Below are 26,740 nucleotides of genomic sequence, written 5' to 3'. Positions count from 1 at the left end.
TAATGATCAAATATTTATTATGAGATTAAAACTGATTTCTTTTTAAAATTTCTTGTTTCCAGAAAAGGATGGTTTAATTACTAATGCACCTTTTAAAAGTTACTGAGATATTGCATGTAACAAGGGCATATTTTAGCACTGTGATTAGAGAGCAGTTTCTTGATACTTTCATTTTGTTTTCAGTGAGGACGCAGCACCTGAAACAACCATGGAGTGGAAAATACTTCCTATTTACTTGTTCCTGCTACTTTCTGTTTTTTTGATTCAGCAAGTCTCTTCTCAAGGTATCAATACTGTTAAAATACTTTCATTCAACAAATGTTGCATATCATTCAGTTTGGATTTTCATGACAAGAAAAGAATTTCTAGAAATTTATATGTTTTTTAGTTTAATTGAGAGCCTAACTAACATTAAAATCATGTGAAGTATGTCATATAATTAAAAGCATTTGGGGAGCCTCATTTTTTCTTTCCCGTATTATAAAATCTTTCGGGAAGGACGAGCTTTTGTGTATAGAATACTTTGGGGACTTATATTTTCCTATTGTTCTCTTGAGAGTTTAAAAAATACACACACCTATATGAGAGGGTTATGCCAGAGCTGTTTGACAGCCTCACAATAACTGCAAAGAAAAGTATTTAAATAGCATATATATATATATGTATGTATTTTGCTTACATGTTGAAAAAGAAATTTAGTGTTTTACATCAAATAAATGATCTTCAAGTAACTTGCTGTGGCATCATGCAGGCATAGATATTTGGTCATAGTAAACATTTACTGGGTTTCAAATGGCATTTTTTAAATCTTGAAATTGCTCTCTTTCTTATAAAGCCTTACACAGATACAAACTTACACAGATGTGAAAGCCATTTGGTATTACAACATTGAACCATTCACGCTCCTCCAAGAAAAGAGTCCGTTCTGCCTGAACAGTACTTGTTATTCACATTTAAGATTACATATTGTGGTAAGCAGACTGAGAGAAGTATGTAGCAAGCAATCTAGGTTGATTAGTGACAGTAATGTCAAGTTCTAGATTTTTGTTTGTATTCATTTGATGAGCAAAATCTGCAGGAAGAAAAATCGAGACTCATGATGGTTATGGTGACATTGCTAAAGTAGAAAATTACAGTAAAATAACTAAAATTCTGAACGTTAAAGATTTCCAGAAATGCTTTTAAAAAAAGATAGCTAAAAACATGAAATCATATGTTGCTGTTGTTGTTGTTAAGTGCTGTTGAGTCGGTTCCAACTCATAGCGACCCTGTATAGGGTTTGTGAGGAGCAGCTGGTGAGCTTGAACCGCCAACCTTTCGATTCAAACCAATTTTGCAGTCCAGCGCATTAACAGACCTGCACCACATCAGGACTCCAAGAAAGCATACATAATTATATATATTCAGGGAGGTATAATGACTTGTCAGGTATCTTTAGACCCTTCGGCTCTTTCAGGATAAAATCAGAAGTCTTATACACTGGGAACATTTTCTAACTATATTTTCTATTGTGATGCAATTAGTTCATCACTAAAATACTTCTGCTTTCCCTTAAATAAATTAAATTCACATTAGTGGCTATAATTAATAGTAATAAAAATAGGACACTTGATTTAAGAAAATAAAAATTTTCCTGAAAGAAAATTGATTTCCATTTCAGAAATTTCCCACCTGTCAAAGAATAATCTTTTGATTTTTGTCTTGTCTGCTTCTCTTGCTTTCTCAACCTCTTTTCATTCCCTTGTTTATATATATTTATATACATACACTATATATGCAATTTTATATGCACTGTACACATATGTATGCAAGAAGTTCTGAAAGTTGTTTTAATCGTGATTGTTTTAATTGCATATTAAGACTAACATTTCTGGATTCATTATTTTGAGATTTTTGCAGTGTGTTTCAACGTCCATCTATGGATTTAGAACATTGCACCTGCCATTCTATTTCTGAAATGGATTCTATTGTTATAATCCAGAGGCTATCTCTCATGAAGGTCCTTAAGGAGTTTTCCCAAGTGATTTTTGAAGTTTGAAGTTAGATTGCTGTACTTGGTTTGTTGTCCAGCAGAACTCTTCATCACAGTCATAGTCGTATTCATGCCCAGGTGAAATTTCAGAGTCTGTTGGTTCCATGCTTACTCTAGCAGTGGCTGTAAGCATCCAACTTCTTCCATATTTGAAGAACCCGGTTGTCCCTCCTGATGAAGAGGAGGAACCCTAGTGCAGTCTGTGCTGGTATAAACCCAAGCTCAAACGTATTGTCAAGGAGCTGATTCCCACTCATAGCCACTGTATAGAACACACTAGAACTCCCCCATTGAGTTCTCAAGAGTACAAATCTTTGTGGAACCAACTGTCACAACTTTATCACACAGAGTTACCTGTTGAGTTTGAAGCACCACCTTTAGGTTAACATCTAAGCACTTAACCACAGCGTCAGGGCTCCCACTGGCTTAACCAACCTGCTTTTAATTCATTATCGGGCATGAGAGACAATGTGATTAGGTAGGAAAAGCACTGAGTTAGGAATCAGATTTGAGAGTTCAAGTTTGGGGTTAGTACTATTCTCCTGTAAACATCTTTATAAACACAAGAGATAACGTATGTAATGCCAGCACAGAGATGCTCAGTAAATAACAGCTGTTGTTAAGTGCCGTTGAGTCGCTACTGACTCATGGCGACCCTGTATAGGGTTTCTGAGGAGCAGCTGGTTGGTTTGAACTGCTGACCTTGTGGTTCACAGTCTAGTGCTGATCCTGCAACTCCACAACAGGATCACTAAATACAGCATCAGTTGCAGCTGTAACTGCCATTCCTCCCTTCTTCACCAGGGCAATTACCCTCTTGATGCAAAACAATCATTTGCCTGGTTTGGAAGTGCATTTATCTTCTCAGTCTGGTTGCAAATCAAGAGTTCTATCAAAGCCATGTAAAAGACCAGCTAGAGATCACCTGGGCTTTGATTCTATCCAATCAATGAAGCTCTCTCACCAAGTGGTTTGTCCTCCTTATTAGAAAGCACCCTTTCTGCAAAGTGATTTGGCCATGTTTATGCTAGTATTATGTAATTTTAGATTTATCAAGCTGTGCAGGGAGATGTGGGGAAGGGTATTCTAGAGATGCTGTCTGCAACTGTGATTATAACTGCCAACACTACATGGAGTGCTGCCCTGACTTCAAGAAAGTCTGCACTGTGGGTAAGTCCTGAGAGCTGCTGTCTCCTCTAAACACTCACTGTCCTGCCAGGCTCTTCTTGTCCAGCAAGGTTCCCCTTGTGCCCCCTGGCAGTGTTGTGTTCACACTACTTCATTTCTTTCGCTTAAGTGTCTTTCCCTCCACTTTCATAAATGTTGCGGTGTGCTGGTCCTGAGGATTCTGTCAAAGCTTGTGGTTACTGGGACTGGGTGAGGAGCACCTGGATATCTGTCACTTGTAAGAGTTTATTGGGTATCTCCCACTAAAATGGCCTGTTTTAAACCAGTCCCCCAGTCCAGCCAATTGCCATTGAATTGACCTTGACTCATGATGACCTCAGAGCAGGACTGTGCTCCACAGGGTTTCCAATGGCTGATTGTTCAGAAGCATATTAAATCAAGCCTTACTCAAGGTACCTCTGGGTAGACTTGAGTCTCCAAACTTTTGGTTAGAAGCTAAGCATATTTACTGATTGCACCACCATGGCACCTTGTTTCAGAGTCCTTAACTACTGTGACTCAGGATTATCCAGTAAACAGTAATCAGTAATTACCAACCAACAGAGAAGTAATTGCTTAGTGATGAAGCCCTTTAATGTCTAATTTTAGCAAAAGAATCCACAGATATAAAATAATTTTGATTGTCTAATATTTAACATTTTTATAATAACATGTTTCTAATTTACCTAAAAATGATACCTATGCTGCATTGTTTAATATTTGGTCGAGTTTCAGTTAAAATGCAAAGGCTCTGAATTTTTAAAGAATGAATGATATTTCTTCACTTGAACACATTTGGAGCCACTTTCCTATAACATTTCAAATGTAATGTGTGAAAATTATAATCAAAATTCTTAACTTTTATTTGCTTTAGAATTTGCTTGAAAATCAATACAGTGTTGTAGCACTATATACATGTTATATAATGATTTCGAATAGCGCTTTGTACATAACTGTATCTGTAAACAGGGTTTTGTTGTTTTTAATGAGTAGAACTATCTTACATAGGCCATGCCATGAGATTAGGCTGAGATGAAATCTTTCAAATTCTTTGCCAAGTTTGTTGTAATGTCTTTGTGTTATAATTTTCCAGCTTGAACAGTGACCCATTTATATTAACCTAGCTCAATGGCATATATTGTTCCAGGAGCTGAACATTTAATTAATATTTTCTATTAAAATATATTAATATATAAAATATATTAATATTAATATAAAACATATTTATATAAAAATATATATTAATAGAAAACATTAAAATAAAGAGGAAAATATGGAGGGATTTCATATTGAGGATACTTCACTATTTAGGCACTAATTAATTTTCTATTATCCATATTCATAAATGACTCAGGGAGCAATTGTTTGACCTCAGGAAACCATATTGCTTTTTGACTTGGGCTGTACTTTGAACATCATTCAGTTTTGATTGGACAATGTACTTTAAATTCCAAATAAGAGTTAGAAATACACTTTTGCAACATAGTCAACTACAGAGTAGGAAATGGCTACTGATACATGGGTTTCACTGTGCAATCAATAATCCCAAATGCTTTGTTTTGCTCTGGGTAGAGCTTTCCTGTAAAGGCCGCTGCTTCGAGTCCTTTGAACGAGGGAGAGAATGTGACTGTGACTCACAGTGTAAGAAGTACGACAAGTGTTGCCCTGATTATGAGAGCTTCTGTGAAGAAGGTAAGTTTCACAACATCAATCGATGCCTTTTAGTATACTCAGATCTGTTCTAAGACTTTTATTTTACTAACATTTAAGCTATTCCATAATCATTTTGTTTCATGAAGATGAATTACAGAAGGAAAACTTCCTCCCACAGCAATCCCTGCCCAGTCAGGCTGCAGAAGCCTGCGAGGTCCCCAGGTTGAGTGGCAGACTGCAGAGTGGCTGCTTGTACCTGCTTTTTATTTGTTTAATCGGATTCAATTTTAGCTCAAGCCAGTAATAAGCAACTCACTTGGTGATTTGTCTCACTCTAATTGTGCTGACTTTACAAAGTGAACTGTCCTTTAACCTCTGTGCTTTTGGTTTCAATATGAGTATATACTGAAGGATACTGTTGATAGCTCCAGCTTCTCTGAGCAAGAAAATCTCCTCTAAAGCATTACAAACTGACTAGTCTAAGCCACTGAGTTTACACGCAAAACATTTAAGAAGTTTCTAATTCTGAGTTGTATTCTTCGTAAAAGCTCTCTCAGTAGTAGTCTCTGTACAAAAGGTTGTATTTCACCTTATTGCTGCCTAGTTAATTACTCAGTGATCCTATAGGATAGAGTAGAACTGCCCCACATCTTCCTCCCATCGAGTGGCTGGTAGGTTTGAACCACTGACGCTAGCAGTTGACTGTGTATTTAAAATCCTCCTCTCAGTTTATAGGCTCTGAAGATAAGTCAGTGTATAACAAAGTCCTTCAGGCTTTGAAAAGAGATTCTAAAAAATAATGATAGAGCATTTTCTTCTTAAAACTAAATGTGTGTTCTCAAACTCTGCTTTCTTAAAACAATATTTGTGGAGGTAAAAGTGAAAAATAAGCATTGCTTGCATAATCTTATCATTTTATTTAAACAAGTCTGTGCCTCCTACTTTAGAACAGCAGAGCAAGATAGGGTTGAAAACTGTTCATCAGCATAGCTGGGGAATGTTTCTTAAATGTTGAATGTTATTTGAAAACATTCCCAAAAAAAGCTAGAGACAACACCCTGGTAATCAAAACCTCAGAGCTCTGAGTTCCTACTGCTTTCAGAGGGAATGCGCTTAAGTTTAAATACTCAAAGGCAAAAAGGGAAAAGAGATAAAGGCAATTCTAGTCAACTTCATTTATAGAATTCACAGAGATGGTCTGGCCCCAATTGAAAATAAAGGAACTGCTCAGAGCTTCAATACTTTATTAAAAAAACACAACTATTTTGAGACTTACCACTTAAGGGTTTCATTGTTGCTACAAATAGTGCTCATAGGCATCTGTCTCTATAACTTAAAAATGGTAACATGTCAACAGTTGAAGGAACCAAGCAGTTCAACCTCTTCATAACGTGGGTAAGGAAACTAAGCCCAAGAGACTGATAGCTTTGCCCCACATCACTAGGTAGAACATAATGAAACTGTTTTCAAATGGAGGCACTTGGTGTTATTGTTGGGTGTGGGGGGAAGAAAGGGAGGTGACAATTGTTAGTTCATAGAGACCACAGCTGTGGAGATCTGAGATGTCTGGTGGAGCTGCAGGATGATTGTTCTGTTTTTTATCTTCCAAAAGTCCCTCTCTTTCCCTTCTGGTTCCTAATTATAAAAATTGGAAAGAAAAAAAAAATGACCCTTGTCTTTTCTTCTAGTCATAATAAGCTGGCAGAAGAGATCAATGGTTTTAAAAAAATACATAGCAACCCACTGAAGCTGTTTATTTTTGAGAAAGGCCACATATTTTGAGGAAAAGCTTGTGAAGGTGTCAAATTTTTACACGGGTAAATATGTAATAATAAAAAAGTAAGTTGGTATCATTTGTTTTAAATTAATATAAAAACAAATCAACACAATTATTATATTCCTCTTCTCAAGAGCATGAGTATCCTGCTATTCACATTCAGTATTATTATAATCCCAGAAATGTGACACAAGAGATTGAGCTCACAGAGTGAGGTATTGTTTGTCAAACACTTTCAGAAATCATCTAGAATGAATACCTCATTTTGCACAAAAGTAAACAGAGATCAAGAGGGGTTAGCCCATTTGACCAAGGTCATAGTGATACCAGCCTCCTGGCCTAAGATTAGAATACAGACCTTCTGATTCTTGAGCCATTATTCCCTGTCATAATTTAGTATTTGAGAAATCATTTTCTATAGCCACAATCCTTAGTTTGTTGTTTTAAGTGTTGGACAAGAGCCTGCCTACACTGATTTTCACCAGCATCTACTCTTGAAGCCAGGCGCCGCTGTGCTACTTGCTGATGAATATAAATGTTAACCCACTGTCTTGCTTGGCCTCAGTGCATAACCCCACACCACCACCAACTTCAAAGACTGTACCTCCGGCTCCAGCAGCGCCTCCCATCATCAAATCAACCACCAAACGTTCACCTAAATCACCAAAGAAGAAGACTAAGAAAGTTGTAGAATCAGAAGAAGTAATGGAAGGTAGGAAGAAGACAGTTGTAGCCAAAGGGGGATTTCTTAGATGAAATCACCTGTAGATGGACTATTACAAGACTGTTCCCAGAGAGCAGGGTAATGAGTCATGGATGGCTCATTATCAGTTTGTTTTTTGTCTTGTTTTTTTAAAGAAAGCCTTACTTGCTTTGAATAAAAATTTAAGTCAATTTAAGCCAAAATAAACACTTGGCGATTTTATACTCTTTCCTTGTTTACCAAACCTAATATGGCTCTGGGTTAAAATTGTCATAAGCAAAAACTGCCATGTGAAAAACTACCAAAAGCCCATGATTTTCTTTGTAGGACTTTGAGAAAATTTTGACAGATTTTGGAACGTTCTGCCAGTATCCATAGTGTACTCACCTTCCTTTAACTGCCAATTATAATTTAAAAGACAGTTGATCCTATTACTGATAATAGCTGAACATAGGTATTTGTAGATCAGTAAGCAGCAACTTTTGTATTTGGATTGGCAGTTCTTTATTTTGTTTTAAATTACAGTCCGTGTGATCAAATTTTTTATTTGATTTATAGAACATTCAGTTTCTGAAAATCAAGAGTCCTCCTCCTCCTCCTCCTCCTCTTCTTCCTCTTCAAGTATTCGGAAAATCAAGTCTTCCAAAAATTCAGCTGCTAATTCAGAATTAAAGAAGAAATCCAAAGGTTTGAGCATTGATAAAGATCAAAGACTATATCAATGCCATATTAACCCATAAATTGTTTAAAAATAATATGTGTTGGTAGAATAATGAGGGTATTTCAATATTTTGGGGATAGCACATAACTATGTAAAACTTACCTTAGAAGATAACCAAATGAATGCTCCATTCAGGAATATTCATGGCAAACAAGTAAAAGCCACCCTTCAAAGCAAAGGATAAGAAGATACCATACAAACAACTGTGGAACCTCAGGATAGCATGAAATGATGAGAATTCCTCTCTACTTGATATTCTTCTTCTTCCTCTATTTCTCTTGTATTAGTTCATTTTTCATAAGTTCTATCTTCTATGCACTATTTTTATCTACATTTGACAGATCCTCATTATTTTCCTAATAAAATTGCATGTCATATCTAGTTTGTTTCCTAGTAGATACTGTACTACAGTGTAGGCTATTACCTCCTAAAAAGAGATTTCCTTCATTATGCTTTATTTCCTGAAATCCTAAAATATATTCTATTTTTTTAGGAAATATGATACTGGACTTATGAAGAGCTCTATTTCTGGGACAATTGTGATCTCCTCTAAAGCATTACCTCTAGCTGAACTTACAATTAGTCTGAGTTGTACAGAATCTTACACATGATACATGTTTGCTAAATGACACTCACTTCAGTGATGTGCCCCTTAGGCTTTGCAGCTCACTTACGGCACAGTTGCTATGGAAAATCCTGCTAAATATGCCGTCATTGCACCATAATCTCCTTCTACTTCCCCTGGCACTGCCATGTTTGGGTGGATAGAGGGAAGACAGCAGCTAATAGCCATGAGTACAGTAATAGGGCTGAGCCAGGACTAAGGTAATTCAAGCAGATTTCTACAGGGTGTAGTTGTAGAGGTCTCAGACTCAATTGGCACAGAGAAACTCAGAGGCATTAGAACTAGGTTTTCAGGAGGAAGAGGCATTTTGAGTAATGCAAAATAGGTATAAACAGAAAACAATAAAAAGGAGGTAAATTTGTGTTAGTGATTTCTAAGTTGCCATTGGCTTCCATGTATTAAGAATGTAGGGCTTTACTTGGACTTTGCAACCTTATGCCTTTATTTTGTAAAACAACCCAATAAATTAGGCTTAGGTATTTACCATTGTATAACCAATTAATGGACACACTAGACATTAGCAATTTGTCTAGCTAGCCAATGATGAGGATGAGGTCGTTATATCACTATAAAAGACAAAAACCAATAATGACAAGATCTTTTGCTTTGTTTTTTTAATCTAGTACAAGAGGACAAGAAGAAAAAAGCCCCTAAAAGGACACCTCCTCCAGAACCATCAGATGAAGCTGGAAGTGGACTGGATAATGGTGATTTCAAGCTCACTCCAACTCCTTATATTCCTACCACCCAGAGCAACAAAGTTACCACGTCCCCCAAGATCACAACAAAACCATTAAATCCTAAACCCAGTCTTCCACCGAATCCTAATACAAGTGCTGCTAAGGCCACATCCAAAGAGACATCTTCAACAGCCAACAAAGAAACCACAGTAGAAACTCAAGAGAGTAGTACAACAAATAAACAGACTTCATCTAGCACAAAAGAGAAGACTACTTCAGCTAAAGAGACACGAAGTGCAGAGAAAACATCTGAATTGCCTACTAAACCAACATCTCAAGCCGAAACTATAACTGAAGCCCCTGCTTTAACCACCACGAAGGAATCTTCACCCATCACTCCCAAAGAGCCTGAGACCACCACCCTCAAAAAGCCTGCACCCACCACCACCAAAAAACCTGAGGTGACAACCCCCAAGGAGCCCGAGACCACCACCCTCAAAGAACGTGCACCCACTACCACCAAGGTGCCTGACACCACCACCACCAAAGAGCTGAAGACCACCCCACCCATGAAGCCTGCCCCCACCACTCCCAAGGAGTCAAAGATCACCACCTCTAAGGAGCCCGAGACCATTCCCCCCAAAGAGCCTTCACCCATCACCACTAAGGAGCCAGATACCACCACCACCACCAAGGAGCCCAAGACCTCCGCACCCAAGGAGTCTGCACTCATCACTACCAAGGGGCCCGAGGTTACCACCCCAAAGCAGCCCATAACCACCACCACCAAGAAGCCCACGACCACCCCTTCCAAGGAGACTGGACCTACAACCCCAAAGGAGTCTGTAACCACCCCCAACGAGGAATCCACTCCTACTACCCCCGAGAGGCCTGCTCCTACTACTCCCGAGAAGCCTGTTCCTACCACTCCTGAGAAGCCTGCTCCTACCACTCCCGAGAAGCCTGCTCCTACCACCCCCAGGAAACCTGCTCCTACCACCCCCGAGAAGCCCGTTCCTACCACCCCCGAGGAGCCCGTTGCTACCACTCCCGAGGAGCCCGTTGCTACCACTCCCGAGGAGCCCGTTGCTACCACTCCCGAGGAGCCTGCTCCTACCACTCCCGAGAAGCCTGCTCCTACCACTCCCGAGAAGCCTGCTCCTACCACCCCTGAGAAGCCTGCTCCTACCACCCCCAGGAAACCTCCTACCACCCCTGAGGAGCCCGTTGCTACCATTCCCGAGGAGCCTGTTGCTACCACTCCCGAGGAGCCTGTTGCTACCACTCCCGAGGAGCCTGTTGCTACCACTCCCAAGAAGCCTGCTCCTACCACCCCCGAGAAGCCTGCTCCTACCACCCCTGAGAAGCCTATTCCTACCACTCCCAAGAAGTCTGCTCCTACCTCTCCTGAGGAGCCTCCTTCAACTACCACCAAGCCTTCTTCAACCCCCAAGGTTCCTGCTAAACCAACTCTTGAGTTACCTGAAGAACCCACACCAAAGATTCCTGAAAACAGTTCTGAGGAGCCTGCTGTACTGACAACCAAGGCTCCTGAAGTGACCAAACCTAAAATTACAACTGCTGCACCTAAGATGTCAACGAAAAGCCCCACGACTACGACAGAAAAGACGGCTGAATCTAAAATAACAAGTACAACCACCCAAGTAATAACTACTACAACACTTAAAGCAACAACTATTGCACCCAAAGTAACTACTGCAACAAAGAAGACTACAGCTGAGACCACAAAGAAACCTGAAGAAACAACAGTTACACCAAAAGATACTGCTACTAATTCTAATGGGCCGACTCGTAAGCCTCAAAAGCCAACCAAAGCACCCAAAAAGCCCAAGTCAACACCTAAAGTGAAAAAACCGAAGGCAACACCGACTCCCTCAAAGATGACTACATCTACTATGCCTGAATTGAGACCCACCTCTGTAGCTGAAGCCACTACCAGTCCTAACCAAGCTCCAAACTCAGAAATAGTTGAAGTAAATCCAAAGAATGAAGATACTGCTGAAGGAGGAAATCCTCATACGATTCCCAAGCCCCCTATGTTAACTCCTATAGTTATTTCAGGCACTGATTCCTTAGTGAGAGGACCCCATCAAGGAATTAGCACCAATCCAATGCTTTCAGGTAATAATAATCAGGTAAACATCCATTTTTTAAAACTGGTCGTTAACTTGTCCCTGGATGGCACAAACAGGTTGCATGTGACTACTAAAAAATTGGTCTGGACCCAACTAGTGACAGCAGAGTCCGGGGTTGGTGCTATAGGATAAGCATTTGACTGCAAGATTTGTTTGAGTGGCAAGGTGGGCAGTTCAAACTCACCAGTCACTCCTTGGAAACCCTATACAGGGTTGCTATAGGTTGGAACCAACCTGATGGCATAACCCCAAGTAACAACCTGGGCGTTTTTTATTAACTTTTATTTATCTAAACTATTATACCCAATTATCATTCTCCTGATACATGATTCAGAATCCTGTTCTTGTTAACCTGTGAGATTCTACACTTTCTCTGTTGGTATGCAGAAGAATAATCATTATTTTATTAACTGCAGAAAACTGAGTATTAACCAGTGAAAACCTATTATTAGGAATTTAATATGAATTTCTTTTCCAAACCACATACAAATGGCAAACAGAACAACAACAAAAAAATCCATTTAATTAAATCATATAATAAATGTCTAATTTACAGGAAGACTAAGGTAACCTGGCCCAGAATTTATATTTATAGACTATTTCTGTGAAGTCCTGGTATGGCACTGTAGGATAAGTATCGGACTGCTACCTTAAGGTTGATGGTTCAAACCCACTTTGGAAACCCAGAACTGAGTAGCTAGCACTTCACACTATTTCTGTGTAGTACCAGCAGCTTTAAATAAAAGAAAGACATGCATCTCCAAGTATGTCATTCAAGATTTTAGGAAAGGTAAACAAAGGAGCTCTGGTAGCGTAGTGGTTACGAATCGGGCTGCGAACCTTAAGGTCAGTGGTTCGAAACTACCAGCCGCTCCGCGGGAGAAAGATGAGGCTTTCTACTCCCATAAGGATTTACACCCTCGGAAATCCTGTACAAGGTTCACTATGGGTCGGCTCCGACTCGAAGGCACTTAACAACAACAACAAACACAGGAAGTAGAAGTCTGGGGACTTGAAAATAATGTAAATACTTTCCCAACACATGTTTTTTATTGGTCTCATATATTTTTTGTTTTAGATGACACCGATTTATGCAATGGTAAGCCAGTAGATGGACTGACTACTTTACGCAATGGGACATTAGTTGCATTTCGAGGTGAGCTATGTCCACACTTCTTTTTCTTCCCATCATTTTGTTCTTGGCATTAATGAGAACATTATGGGCAGGAGGGGAACCTGACTGATGAATTTGTATTTTACGCATGAAACAATCTAGGTTTGTATTCCATTCTACTTTTATTTGAAAACAGCATTCTCATTGTGGTATGTTCATTTGTTAAGACTCTCCATAGGAGAGTAACAGAATGATATGACTTTCCCCTCTGCTGTACTGTCTGCCACTCCAGTCTCTTCAAATGTAACTACAGTCATTAAATCTAAAAAGAAACAAGTCATAGACTCACACCTAGCGAGACTTTTGTGGTCATTTAATTGTAAGAACTCCGTTATTCTGAAAGATAAAAGAATTTGAAGCGCAGGTAAGTGACTTTCCATTAGTCACAAAACTATCAGCATTCTAGAGACACAAGAAAATGAATAATTCTAAGGTTATATTAAACTTCAGATAAGAAATATTAAAATCCTACTGTTCACTGCATTAACTCAACTTTTTAGTTAATGCTTGTTAACATACTGAACTTGCTTCATAAGCCAGTTAGATTTTCAGTCTGGTTGCTTTAGAGGTGGATTTCTGTTTTTAGTTGGTATACTAATCTATTTCTTTAAATATTAGGTCATTACTTCTGGATGCTAAATCCATTAAGTCCACCCTCTCCACCTCGTAGAATTACTGAAGTTTGGGGTATTCCCTCTCCCATTGACACTGTTTTTACTAGATGCAACTGTGAAGGAAAGACGTTCTTCTTTAAGGTAAGGAAACCATCCTTGTGAGGGAAATAAGCACAGTTAAATGTATTTCTGAACTAAAACAAAAACAAAAACTGTTGTCCTAAAGTGGATCCTAAAGCAACTATGATCACCTACATCAGCTTAATTTCCACTTTAGAAGTATCCTCACATTTTAATAAACTGTCATCAAAGTTTAAAACATCAATAATATATAGAACCATTTAGCTAAGTTAAAAATTTCACCCTACACTTATATCTACACCCTACACAAGAACCATTTTTACCTAAGCTATGGTAACATCATTTTCTCTTTTAAATTACCAGGATTCTCAATACTGGCGTTTCACCAATGATATTAAAGATGCAGGATATCCCAAACAAATTGCAAAAGGATTTGGAGGACTAAATGGAAAAATAGTGGCAGCTCTTTCAATAGCCAACTACAAAAACAGGCCTGAATCTGTCTATTTTTTCAAGAGAGGTATGTGTTATTAGTCAAAATTACCAAATTGATTTGCCAAGGAATTTTATTCAACGTGTTCATCTTATTACTGGGTTTACTAAGATATCTATGATGGCTGAATCAAATATTTTTAATGAAAAAAAATTTGAAACCAGTAAGAATTTAGATTTCTTGGCATACAAATATCACAATTCATCTGAGTCTTTCAGGTCACTGATAAAAGAATGTCATCAATTATTTTCAAACAAGTCAAGTAAAGGAGATAACTGCAGTAAACATGGATTTATACTTTCAATAAGTCTTTCAGGATTTAGTAATCATTTTGTAATACCTTTTAGTAATAACCTTGACATGTAACAGCTGAACATTTTATGAAAAACCATTAAAAAAAAGAAGATACTTCACCTTTATAAAAGCTCATTTTTAGCCTTTTTGGGAATTAAAATTAACATTCATATTGTATGTGATTTTCTAATATATAATAGGTGGCGGTGTTCAGCACTATATTTATAAACAGGAACCTGCCAGAAAGTGCCCTGGAAGAAGGCCTGCTCTCAACTATCCAGTGTACGGAGAAACGACACAGGTTAGGCGGCGTCGCTTTGAGCGAGCTGTAGGACCTTCTCAAACACACACCATCAGAATTCACTATTCTCCCGCCAGAGTCACTTATCAAGACAAAGGTAATTTTCTTTGTGTTGTGCTAAAAATGTTTACACATGAACTACACGTCATAGCTTCATATCGAGTAAAAGCTTATTAAATATGTTGACCAAGTAGCCCTAATAATTTCTTTGTGGGTAACAATGCAGTTTATTCAAGCTTGTTACTTAGAATAGATACAATTTATTAAGTGCTGCTCTTCCCAATATAGTAAACTGCCTTTGAATCTGAAATCCTTCATTAAAAATGTCATCTGCAGGTATTCTCCATAATGAAGTTAAAGTGAGTACACTGTGGAGAGGACTTCCAAATGTGATCACCTCAGCCATATCACTGCCCAACATCAGAAAACCTGATGGTTATGATTACTATGCCTTTTCTAAAGGTAAGTTCTTTAGTAAAACCTCATTAGCTTCCGAAGGACAGAACTACAGCTTCTAAAATAGGAATTTCATCAAAGCAAAAAGTGGTTTCTAAAGGCAAGATGGTGATGGTTTTATGTGCCATGAAGTCGGTTCCGACCCTGTACAGGGTTTCCGAGGCTATAAATCTTTACGACAGCAGAAAGCCTCATCTTTCTCCTGCGGAACAGCTGGTAGTTTCCAACTGTTGACTTTTGAGGTTCGCAGCCCGATTCATAGCTATTCTATAACACTGTAACTGCTCAGACCCAGATAGAGTTCTGCTGTTTTAATTTCAATTAAACTAGATGGAACTTCATGAGATAAAGTTAAATATAAATAGCCAACAGTAAAGCTATTACTGAAAGTAGTCTTTTATTCCTATGTTAACATGATATGGCTGGTCTGCCACAAAGTTATACTGATTTGAATCATTACTTAATCCCTAACATTAGAAAGGAGTACTGGAGTGGCACTGTGGGTTAATGCGCCGGCCTGCAAAGTCAGTTTGAAACACAAGGTCGGTGGCTCAAGCTCACCAGTTGCTCAAGGGAAACCCTATACAGGGTTGCTGTGAGTTGAAACAGACTCACAACAGAAAAAAATTTTTTTATTATATTACCTAGAATACTTTGGCAGGAGGAGAGACGGGAAGTACAGAAGTCTAAGTTATTCTGTTTAATGCTACATTTACTAAAAAACGGGACTTGAGCCTAATTTTACTGAAAGATGTTAAAAAGTTCATTAGTGCAACTGTTTTTCTTTACGTTGGAAAGCTCAAATTAATTAAAGCTCTAAAGCTCAAGTTTTCCAGGTTCTTTTAAATAATAAAAATACTGTTTCTCTTTTATTTAGATCAATACTATAACATCGACGTACCAAGCAGAACAGCAAGAGCAATCACAACTCGTTCTGGGCAGACTCTATCTAAAATGTGGTACAAATGTCCTTAGACTGATGGACAAAGGCAGAGCCAACCCACTAAAAACGAACAAGAGAAAAATAAGTGTTGACAATGAAAAACATTTATTAATAAAGAATGTTGAGACGAGCATTATCAATTTAAATAGAAAAATGTTTTTTATGCTTGACAATAACACTTCAACAAATTTGGCAATCTTACTTACAATTACTAGTTTACAGAAACCTTAATTAATGTTTCCTCTATTTATACCTCCTCTCGCTCCCACTGCGTGGCCCATACCTGCAAGAGAAAAAAAGAATCAAACTGAATGCATCTTTTAAGAAGCTAGCCCCAAACTAGGGTAATTCACTTATCCTAGTTCATTATAAAAATTGTGTTAGATATTCCATATCTTCAGTGGAATCAGTGGAAATCATAATATTTAACAAAATGACAAATAAGTAGGGAATGTAACAAATATAAAGTATGTCTTTGTAGTTACGTGCAGCTGAGTCAGTTCCAACCTGTATAGCAGGGGTGGGGAACCTTTTTCTGCCAAAATGTACATCATTCAGGGGTCACACAAAATAGTTAAAGTTAAAAATTTGGTCATTTAATTAATTCAACACTAATATGATGGCTGAAATTGTGGTTGCCTTGGCAGGGCCAGACTAAATGATTTAAAGGAGCTCTGGTAGCGTAGCGGTTACAAATCAGGCTGCAAACTTCAGGGTCAGCAGTTCGAAACTAACACGTTCCGTGGGAGAAAGATGAGGCTGTCTGTGCTCCCGGAAAATTATTAACAGTCTTGAAAACCCTGTACAGGGTTGCTGTGAGTTGGAACCGACTCCACAGCACATAACATATGGCCTGTGGGCCGAATGTCCCTCACCCCTGTTATATAAGGTTTCTGAGTAGCAGCTTGTGGGTTTGAGCCACCAATCCTGAGGTTTAGCAATTCAATGCTTATTTTATTGAGCCATACCAGGACTCAAACATAAAAGTATCTATTTATAACATATGGAACCTTCCCTAGTGGCTCAGTGGGTTATGTGTTGGGCTGCTAATCACAAATTAGCAGTTGGTACCCACCAGCTAAGCTGATCCTTGGGTGAAAGATGAGGCTTTCTGGTCCCATAAAGATTTACACAGCCTCAGAACCCCTATGTAGGGTTGCTGAGTTAGAATTGACTTGACAATATACAACACTTAACACACTAATGGTATGTATCAGGCAGTCTGCAATAACTGTACAGATTACTAAATCAACATCTAAAAGCTTATATTTGGAGTCTGTAAGATAAGCTCTGGACTGCTGATTGTAAGGTCTGGCAGTTAAAACTCACCAGTACATATACAACTCAGTGATACTGATTACATTCTTCAAGTTGTGCAACCATTCTCACACACCTTTTCTGAATTGTTCCTCCCCCATTAACAAACTCACTGCCACCTAGCTCTTCCTAGCCAACCTTTCAAGTTGCTATTGTCAGTTTGATACCCTGGAAGCGCATTTTAAAAACTAGATGTAAGTTGAAAGCTTGAGGTTTAGAAAATTTTGCCCATTAATAACCACCCCACATCTTACCATATAATCAGTATGTTAGAAATTTACCTCGCTGCCTATTAAAGTGACGGCCACGGACACCCTGTCTCAATGTTGTCTGAAGTCTTACACGTCTGAAAGGCTTTGACTGATGACTACTAGTATCTAAAAAGGTGAAAAAAAAAAAACAATGGCAAAAACGAATCACTAAATAGAAGCATTGATAAAATCCAGGTTTCAGTATTATTTAGATATATTGAATTACATTATTAAATATTGTAATGTTTTAACAACAAAAACATAAGCATCAAGTGAAAAAGAAAAAATCCTTACTTAAAGAGTAAGTGTTTGGTAACTGAAAATTATTAGTGCCTACCATGTATTAGACAATGTGGTAGGTGCTGGGGAATACAATAGTAAACAAACAATAGCACTCTCAGAAAACAAGTGAATTCCAGTATTTACAAGAGTCATACTTGACATCCTGCCAACTCTAACTGAAAAACATATCCCAATTCTGACCATTTCTCTTCATTACAATCTCTACCACCCACCTTGCATTACTGTAATATTCTCTGAATGCTCTTCCTTTCTATCCATTATTCATTTTTAGTCTCTTCTCTACACAGCTGCCAGACAGATACTTTAACTTGTAGTCAGAGCACACATGTCTTCCAAAGTCAAGTATTATCATCTATTTGGTCTATCCCTCCTTTATACAAAATGAAATTTTCCTTTTAAATAGAGCATTTTAAAATTCAGGAAAAAATTATCAAATTGTTACTAATAAAATGGTTATCTTTGCAAGCAAGTTTGCATCTAAGCTGTAATGTAGTCAGAGCAGAAACTCACCTACAGAGGAGCTAGAAGGAGGATCTTGGCTGGTAGAAGGAAGATCTGACTCATCAGATGCCTGAACAGGCTCTTCTTCCTGCTGGCTATCAATTTCTAGGCCAGCCTCAGAACTAATACTAAGAAAGGAAGACAAAGATAAAGGAAATACAAAAAACATACTCTAGAATGTTTCCTAAGTTGTTCCCCAACTTTTTTTGGTAGAGTTTTATCACTTACATAATACAGATCTTCCTCAACAAGTCAAAATTATAGACTCTGCTATTTTAAAAATAATTTAAAGGGGCACAGGGAAGAAAAGATGTTTCACACTAACACATATTCTAACATTAGTATTTCCTCTTTTCACGCTATCATTTTTTTCTTCTTGTGACAAAGAATTCACATTCTTGACACTAATAGCAGGTATACCATCCCGATTCCAATTAATTCCAAAAAAATTTTTGTGGAAGACAGATTTACAATAGTTACAACTGCAAGGTCAGTGGTTCAAGCTCACCAGATGCTCCTTGGAAATCCTATATGGGGTTGCTATGGGGTGGAACCCACTTGACAGCACTTCAGAACAACAACAACAAAATACTTAATTGAACCACCACAAAGTAACTAACCATGGACTCTAGCCAAGATGAGCTGGGTTGTGGCTACGTGAAAATTCCTGGTTCACTGGCTATAAACTCCATCTTTCCCGCATTCAAAGAAGAACCTCAAAAAAAAGTGGGGATGACTTGCATCTGCTCTGGTTTTTACAGTTATAAACTGGAGTCCAATTATTAGTAAGCACGACTGTAGACTGAAGTGGAAAAGTGCTGATGAAGTGTAAATAACTTGGGGGCAGGGTCAAAAAGTGTCTGCATTCAAATCCAGGCTGTGCCACTTGTATCAGTGTGTACCCGCAACAAGTTATTTCAACATGATCTCAGCCTGAGTGTACTTATTAGCAAAATGGAGATATTTTCCAAAAATATTTTTTGGTTTAGAAACTACCTATGTCAAATGAACTGTATAAATGGCATACAATTAGGGGTAACTAGTATTTTATCAGTATGACTCTGTAGAATATGCAATGGACTAATATAACCAAAAGGTCAGCAGTTCAAACTCACAAGCCACTCCCTGAGAGAAAGATGAGGCTTTCTGCTCCATAAAGATGTATAGCCTCGGAAACCCCATACAGGGCTGCTATGATTTAGAACTAAAACTTTGGCAGTTAATAGCAGTATTATCAGTATTACAAACAGTATTATCAATATTAAAAGTATTACAAATTATGTAGCACTGTGCTGGAAAATGACAACCAAAACTAAAACAAACCCACTGATTCTGACTCACTGTGACCCTAAAAAACAGTGTAGATCCATTCCTTTGGGTTTCAAAGACTGTAAATCTTTACAGAAGCCAATAGCCTCAACTTTCTCTCATGGGATGGCTATTGAGTTCAAACTGCTGACCTTCAGATTACCAGCCCAACGCGTAACCCACAACACTACCAAGACTCCTTGAAAATAATAGACTTCTTTGGTTATCCTCATATCCAGCAGCTGCTTTATAATTATTCCACAAAAATGTCACCAAATCAAACAGTTCTTGAATTCTACCTAGGAAATCTGGGGTCTACTTTTAGCTATGCTTCTAACCATGCAGTGTATCCTTAATTCCTAATTTTATAAAAAAGTAGTGTCCACCTTTAAAGTTAAAGCTTATCCAGATAATTTGTCACACAATAATTATTTTGTTAAAGCTTTCTAATGGATAAATTAAAAATGAAACAGTGCTCTTGAGAACTAGTAGAAGAATCTCTTAATTTTTATGAAGCCAGTTTCTCAGACACATAACCAAGTGTGAGGACCACAGGAAAGCCCACAACTAAATGGAAAGTGAGTCATTTCCTAATATTACTAATTTTCACAAAAAGGCTTCTTTTTTTGGGAAAAAAGTTCAAGCAGCCACTTTAATGGAAGAGTAGCAATGTTTTTAAAGAAATGATTTGTATCCGATCATATCATGCAATTTTCAGGGAGACAATGCTTTCTAAAATCCTGTCTTCTATAATACTGATATACCTAGTATTCATCAGACATAGAACACAAGTAACCTGGAAAGAGGAAGTAGAATAGGTGAGTTTGATGTTGTGAGGACAACAAAGAAATAGTGAATTTTTTCCAAATTTGGATGACAGTGACTTTTGTTATCATATGCTACTGAATTCTTAATTCTAACAAATTAATCCAATAAAAAATGTATTATACTAGATGCAAAAATTTGTTTTTCAAAACAGCTTGGTTTATTTACTGAACAGGATACAAATGTAAACACAACTGAAAGGACTGTTTCCTAATTAAAAAAAAAAAAAAATGTACATGTCTGGTGAGTCTAAAGGAAGAATTACAAAGTAAACACTTACCCTTCAGATTCTGCCTCCACAAATACTTCATCACCATCATCACCTGTTGCTGTATCATTTGCTGTGGATAAAGTGCTGGTGGATGTTGTCACCATTGGGACAGACTGAGAGGCATGCTCTGAAGCATCAGAAGTGGCACTCTCTGTAAATACGGTCACTTCAAAATAAAAGACAAGAAAGCAGTGATTATTTTAAATTTGCAGCTTCTCCAATATCTAATCAGAAGTTGTCTCTTAAGTGTCCACCTTACCAATAAATACAACCTTCATGAAAATGCCTTTGATACCTACCTGGAGCCGCTACTTGTAGAGGAGTAGTGGGAACACTTCGACCACCAGACTCTTCCTCATGAGCTAGGAAGAGGGGTGTTTCATACATTCCTAAACCTAAAGATAATGATGAGTATTAATGAGTGAAGGAATCTTAAGATTGTTAACACACCAAGTTTCTTAAAGAAAACAATTAAATCACTGTAGTGGCTTGTGTGCTGCTGTGAGATTCTGGAAGCTATGTCACAGGTATTTTGAATGCCAGAAGGGTTATCCATGATGGGCAGATAAAAGCTGAGCTTCCAGATGAAGACAGTCTGGAAGAAAAACAGATGGACTACTTCCAAACATTAAGTCACTGAGAATCTTATGAGTAGCAGTAGAACACTACAGCACCAGATTACTGAATACTGAAACATGATGAACAGCACCAGAACATTGTCAGATATAGTGCGGGAAGGAGACCCTCAGGTCGGAAGGCACTCAAAATATGACCGGGGAAGAGCTCCTCCTCAAAGCAGAGTTGACTGTGATGACATGAATGGAATAAAGCCCTAGGGCTTTGCTCAGTTGCTGATGAGAAAGACTCAAAACAAAGAGAAACAACTGTAAACATCCATTAAAAACTGGAACTAAGTATGAATCTAGGAAAATTAGAAATTTTCAGAAACGAAATTGAATGCATAAACATCAATATCCTAGACAACAACAATATGGATGAAACTGAAGAACTCTTCTCAACTTCTTCAGTCTGAAATATGTAATCACAATGTATTCACAATTACTGGAGACTGGAATGCGATGATTGGAAACAAAGAGGACGGATGGATCAGTGGTTGAAAAATATGGCCTTGGGGCCTGAAACGATGCTGGAGATCGCATTACAGAATTTCGCAAGACCAATGCCTTGTTCATTGCAAATACCTTTTTTAAACATAAAAGATGAATACATACATCTGGACCTCACCAGATGGACTACACAGAAATCAAATTAACTGTTTCTGTGGAATGAGACGGTGGAAAAGCTCCGTATCATCAGCCTAAAAAAGGCCAGGGGCAAGCTGCACAACAGATCATGAATTGCTCATATGCAAATTGAGGCTGAAGCTGTAGAAAATGAAAACAAGTCCACAAGAGCCAAACTATGACCTTGAATATATCCCACCTGAATTTAGAGATCACATCAAGAACAGATTTGATGCATTAGACACTGAAGAACAAAGACCAGAAGAGCTGTGGGATGACACCAAGAACATCATAGAGGAAGAAAACAAAAGATCATTACGACAAGAAAGAAGGAAAAGACCAAAATGTGCATCAAAAGAACTCTCAAAGTTGCTCTCCAGCAGCGATACTAAAGCAAATGGAAGAAGTGAGGAGGTACAAGACTGAACAGAAAATTTCAAAAGTCAGCTAGAGAAGACAAAGTAAAATATTGTAAGAAAATGTGCAAAGACCTGGAGTTGAAAACCATAAGGGAAGAATACATTCATTATTTCTCAAGCTCAGGGAACTGAAGAAAAAATTCAAATCTCAAGTTGTAGTATTTAAAGATTCTATGGGCAAATTATTGAATGATGCAGAAAGAATTAGAAGATAGAAGGAATACATAGTCATTGTATGAAAAAGAAGTGGTCAATGTTCAGCCATTTCAAGAAGTAGCATGTGATCAAAAACAAATGATGCTGAAGGAGGAAGTCCAAGGTACACTGAAAGCACTGGCAAGAACAAAGCACTAGGAATTAATGGAATAAATTAAAATCTTTCAACAAACTTTATGCGGCACTGGAGGTACTCTCACCTATCTATGCCAAGAGATTTGGAGGACAGCTACTTGGCCAACTGAATGGAAGAGATCTATATTTGTGCTATTTCAAAGACAAGTGACCCAACATAATGCAGAAATCACTGGGCAGTACCACTGATACCCCACGTGAGTTAAGTTTTACTAAAGGTAACACAAAAATGGTTGCAATCACATACTGACAGAGTACTTCCAGAGGCTCAAGCCAGATTCAGAAGAGGATGTGTAATGGAGGGCTGTCATTGCTGTAATCAGATGGATCTTGGCTGAAAGCAGAGAATACCAAAAAGATGGTTATGTGTGCTTTACTGACTACGCAAAGATTTCAACTGTGTGGATCATAACAAGCTATAGACAACGTTGCGAAGAATGAGTATTGCGAACACTTTAACTGTGCTCATGAGGAATCTGTACGTTATCCAAGAGACAGCTGTTAGAACAGAACAACAGAACACCGAGTGGTTTAAAATTAGGAAAGGTTTGCACCAGGGTAATATTCTTTCAACATATTTAATCAATCTGGATGCTGAGTGAACAATGCAAGAAGCTGTATATTATATGAAGAAAAACGTGGCATCAGGATTGGACGAAGACTCATTAACAATCTGAGATATGCAGATAATACAACCTTGCTTGTTGAAAGTGAAGAGGACTTGAAACACTGATGAAGGTTAAAGACCACAGCCTTCATATGGGTTGCATCTCAATGTAAAGAAAACAAAAATTTTCACCATCAGACAAATAAACAGCATTTATATAAATGGAAAAAAGATTGAAGTTGTCAAAAGACTTCATTTTTCTTGGCTCAACCATCAACACTCATGGAAGCAGCAGCCAAGAAATCAAACGACGTATTGCATTAGACAAATCTGCTACACAAGACCTCTTTAAAGTATTCAAGAGCAAAGATGTCAGTTTGAGGACTAAGGTGTGCCTGACCTAAGCCATGGTATTTTCAATAACCTCATATGCATGTAAAGGCTACACAGTGAATAAGGAAGACCATAAAAGAATTGATGCTTTTGAGTTATAGTGTTAAGAGAATATTAAAAGTACCAATGGACTGCCAAAAGAACAAACAGATCTGTGCTGGGTGAAGTACAGCCAGAGTGCTCCTTGGAAGTCAGGTTGGCCAAACTTTGTCTCTAAAACTTCAGACATATTATCAATCAGGAGGAATCAGTCACTGGAGAAAGATACCATGTTTGGTAAAGTGGAGGAGAAAAAGAGGAAAGTCCCCAACAAAATGGTATGGCACAGTAGAAGAACTGATGGGCTCAAGTGTAGCAACAATTGTGAAGTTGGCCTAGGACTGTGCAGTGTTTTGTTCTGATGTGCATAAGGTCGCTATGAGTAAGTACTGACTCAATAGCACAGAAATACTACTACTACTAACATGTACTAAGGCAACCTTGCTAACTTAATTGAGTATTCAACTTATTAGATTTACCCCTTACACCAAAATAGAAAGTATTATTATTCCTGTTTTAAGCTTAAAGAAACTAACCTTCAAGGAGGTTAATTAACTTTCCCAAATTTACAGTGCTATTACGTGGTGGCATTCCAACTTAAGCTGACTTCCACACTAATCTACTGTCTATTAATGTGAAATCACATAAACTTTGGAATTGATATGGAGTCAACTCAACATGCTGGTAGATTCCTGCAGTATTAGAACTGATCTCGTAAAGCACCAGGATGCAGAATACATTGTAAGATTAATTTTGTCTTAGGTTTTTTTTTTTTTAAAGTAGTGTGTTTTCTTGTTTATTTACAGTTTTTCAGAGAGATTATGGGTAAGATGAATAAATGAGGACTAAGAATTCTACAGGCAGCTTCATTTAGAGATAATTTTAATACATCTATATATTTTCATCGCTTTAAAGTTTTTAATAATATTAACACATATCTAACTCCTTTTATACATTTAGCCTGGACCAGTTTTAAGTATCAAACATGCTGCAGTCCATCAAACAACTTTACAACTGCTAAGCAGTTGCCTTCCAACTGATTCCAACTCAAGGGGACTTCCATGTGTTTCAGACCCGAATGAAACAGATTGCTAAGTCGTTCTTCTAAAGCACTTATGGGCAGATTCTACCAGTTCACCTTTTGATTAGTAACCAAGCGTTTTATGTGTCTATGCTATCTAGAGACCCCCTTTGTTGTTAGTGCCATCAAGTTGGTTCCAACACATAGCAACCCTGTACAGGGTTCCCAAGGAGCTGCTGGTGAGTTTGAACTGCCAACCTTATGGTTTAAACCGACTTTGTAGTCCAGTGTTTTATCCCACAGAGTCACACTCTTGTTACTAAATGCCATCGAGTCGGTTCTGGCTCATAGTGACTCTGTAGAAGGTTTTTGAGGAACAGGTAGTGGGTTTGAACTTCTGACCTTAAAAGTCCAATGTTTATCCTATAAGTGCCACATCAGGAGTCAAAGGACCCTTAGTAGTCCTATATATATTTATTGGTTCAACAATTATTCCTGAATACCTCGTACATGTACATGATACTATACTAGGAACCAGAAGGGATACAAATGTGCAATCTAGTCTTTATGTCTAAGGAACTTTAAATTTTATTGGGAAGATTCATGTATAAGTCAGTATTTATTAAGCATATGTATATTAAAATTTCCCACCCAGATTAGCATATGGGTTTATTTAGATAGTAATGTTTTCAAATTTATAGTCATTTTCTGTTTTCAAAAACTCATCAAAAAAGCTTAACATCAAGTACAGGCAAACTTAAGGGAAGTATGGGTTTATTTAGCTATTCACCTCCTTGAGAAGCAAGCTGGCCAAGATCAGAGTGACTTGAACTTGTCTGGGGCATATCTTCAGGTGGTCCAAATCGGAATCTAGGAACACCAGCAACCTGTGGGGAACTATACGAACAAAAATATAACATAAAATGTAGAGTTACCTTGCTTATTGCATTTTTTTCATAAATAGCATGCCCATGTAGATATGCACATAATAGACGGAATTGATAAAATTATCTTAAAAGGTTCTGGCATAGCACCCTCATGCATATACTATGCATGCCTTGAAACCCTTCCTAAAGTGAGTTTTGGTCCTATTCACCTTCACTTAATAATATGAAAATGTTACTTTTGATCATATTTATATATAAGGTATAAACCATGGTCAAGAAGTCACACACTGAGATTGTTAGTGCCACAGTAATCCCATATAAACAACAGTGTGCATTTGCTTATCTTCTTAGGGCACTTGGCTATCCATTCACAAGGTCTCATTCACCTGTTTGTGAGACAATATCTGAATAATAGCTGTTCCACAGGAGAAAGATGAGGCTTTCTGCTCCCGTAAAGATTTACAGCCTCGGAAACCCTCTAAAGGGTCGATATGAGTTGGAACTGACTCCACGGCACACAACATCTGAAGTAAACCACCACTCGTTTGTTGTACTGTGGTGGCTTGTTAGTTGCTGTGATTCTGGAAGCTATGCCATTGGTATTTTAAATACCAGCAGGGTCACCCACGTTGGACAGGTTTCAGATAAGCTTCCAGACCTGTGCTTTACTGACTACGCAAAGGCTTTCGATTGTGTGGATCATGACAAACTATGGACAACATTGCGAAGTAGGAGTATTCCAGAACACTTAATTGTGCTCATTAGGAATCTATGCATGGACCAAGAGGCCACTGTTCGAACAGAACATGCGAACACTGAATGTTTTAAAATTAAGAAAGTTGTGCGACAGTATTGTATTCTTTCACCATACTTATTCAAGCTGCATACTGAGCAAAATAATCCAAGAACCCAGGTTATATGAAGAAAAACATGGCATCAGGATTGGAGGAAGATTCATTAACAACCTGCGATATGCAGATGATAACAATCTTGTTTGCTGAAAAGTATAGAGAACTTAAAAAATATTTACTGATGAAGATCAAAGAACCTTCGGTATAGATTGCATCTCAATGCAAAGAAAACAAAAATCCTCACCACTGGATCAAAAAACATTCTTATCAACGGAGAAAAGA

The 26,740-nt window shown here is 37.9% G+C and overlaps 2 protein-coding genes across 3 annotated transcripts in view; one reads left to right on the top strand and one right to left on the bottom strand.

The window, feature by feature from the left end:
- The first annotated feature begins 208 nt into the window (after positions 1-208).
- PRG4 (proteoglycan 4) lies at positions 209-15,902 on the top strand. The gene is made up of 12 exons (XM_006872702.1): positions 209-284; positions 3,080-3,202; positions 4,772-4,891; positions 7,195-7,341; positions 7,891-8,019; positions 9,302-11,500; positions 12,593-12,670; positions 13,307-13,443; positions 13,747-13,903; positions 14,371-14,568; positions 14,808-14,933; positions 15,805-15,902. The coding sequence occupies exons 1-12, from the start codon at positions 209-211 to the stop codon at positions 15,900-15,902; spliced, it is 3,588 nt and encodes a 1,195-aa protein (XP_006872764.1).
- Positions 15,903-15,958: 56 nt separating this feature from the next.
- Positions 15,959-26,740, bottom strand: part of TPR (translocated promoter region, nuclear basket protein) — a 75,623-nt gene continuing 64,841 nt past the window's right edge. For both annotated transcript variants that reach the window (XM_006872700.1, XM_006872701.1), the window contains 6 exons: positions 25,511-25,617; positions 20,946-21,041; positions 20,656-20,812; positions 18,252-18,370; positions 17,469-17,564; positions 15,959-16,153 (listed from right to left, as the gene is read on the bottom strand). In XM_006872700.1, the coding sequence (XP_006872762.1) occupies positions 16,098-16,153; positions 17,469-17,564; positions 18,252-18,370; positions 20,656-20,812; positions 20,946-21,041; positions 25,511-25,617 (631 nt within the window). In that variant the 3' untranslated portion in view covers positions 15,959-16,097. The remainder of the gene's footprint in view (positions 16,154-17,468; positions 17,565-18,251; positions 18,371-20,655; positions 20,813-20,945; positions 21,042-25,510; positions 25,618-26,740) is intronic.

Source organism: Chrysochloris asiatica, unplaced genomic scaffold, assembly GCF_000296735.1.
Source record: "Chrysochloris asiatica unplaced genomic scaffold, ChrAsi1.0 scaffold00210, whole genome shotgun sequence".
Taxonomy (NCBI): domain Eukaryota; kingdom Metazoa; phylum Chordata; class Mammalia; order Afrosoricida; family Chrysochloridae; genus Chrysochloris; species Chrysochloris asiatica.
The sequence above is the reverse complement of the archived record's forward strand: the minus strand, read 5'-3'. Positions and strand labels throughout refer to the sequence as shown.

Excerpts from the sequence above, each read along its gene's own strand:
- PRG4 (XM_006872702.1), top strand. The coding sequence starts at position 209 with ATGGAGTGGAAAATACTTCCTATTTACTTGTTCCTGCTACTTTCTGTT. Across the intron at positions 12,671-13,306 it reads GACATTAGTTGCATTTCGAG|GTCATTACTTCTGGATGCTA; the intron begins GTGAGCTATGTC and ends TTTAAATATTAG. Across the intron at positions 14,934-15,804 it reads TTACTATGCCTTTTCTAAAG|ATCAATACTATAACATCGAC; the intron begins GTAAGTTCTTTA and ends TCTTTTATTTAG.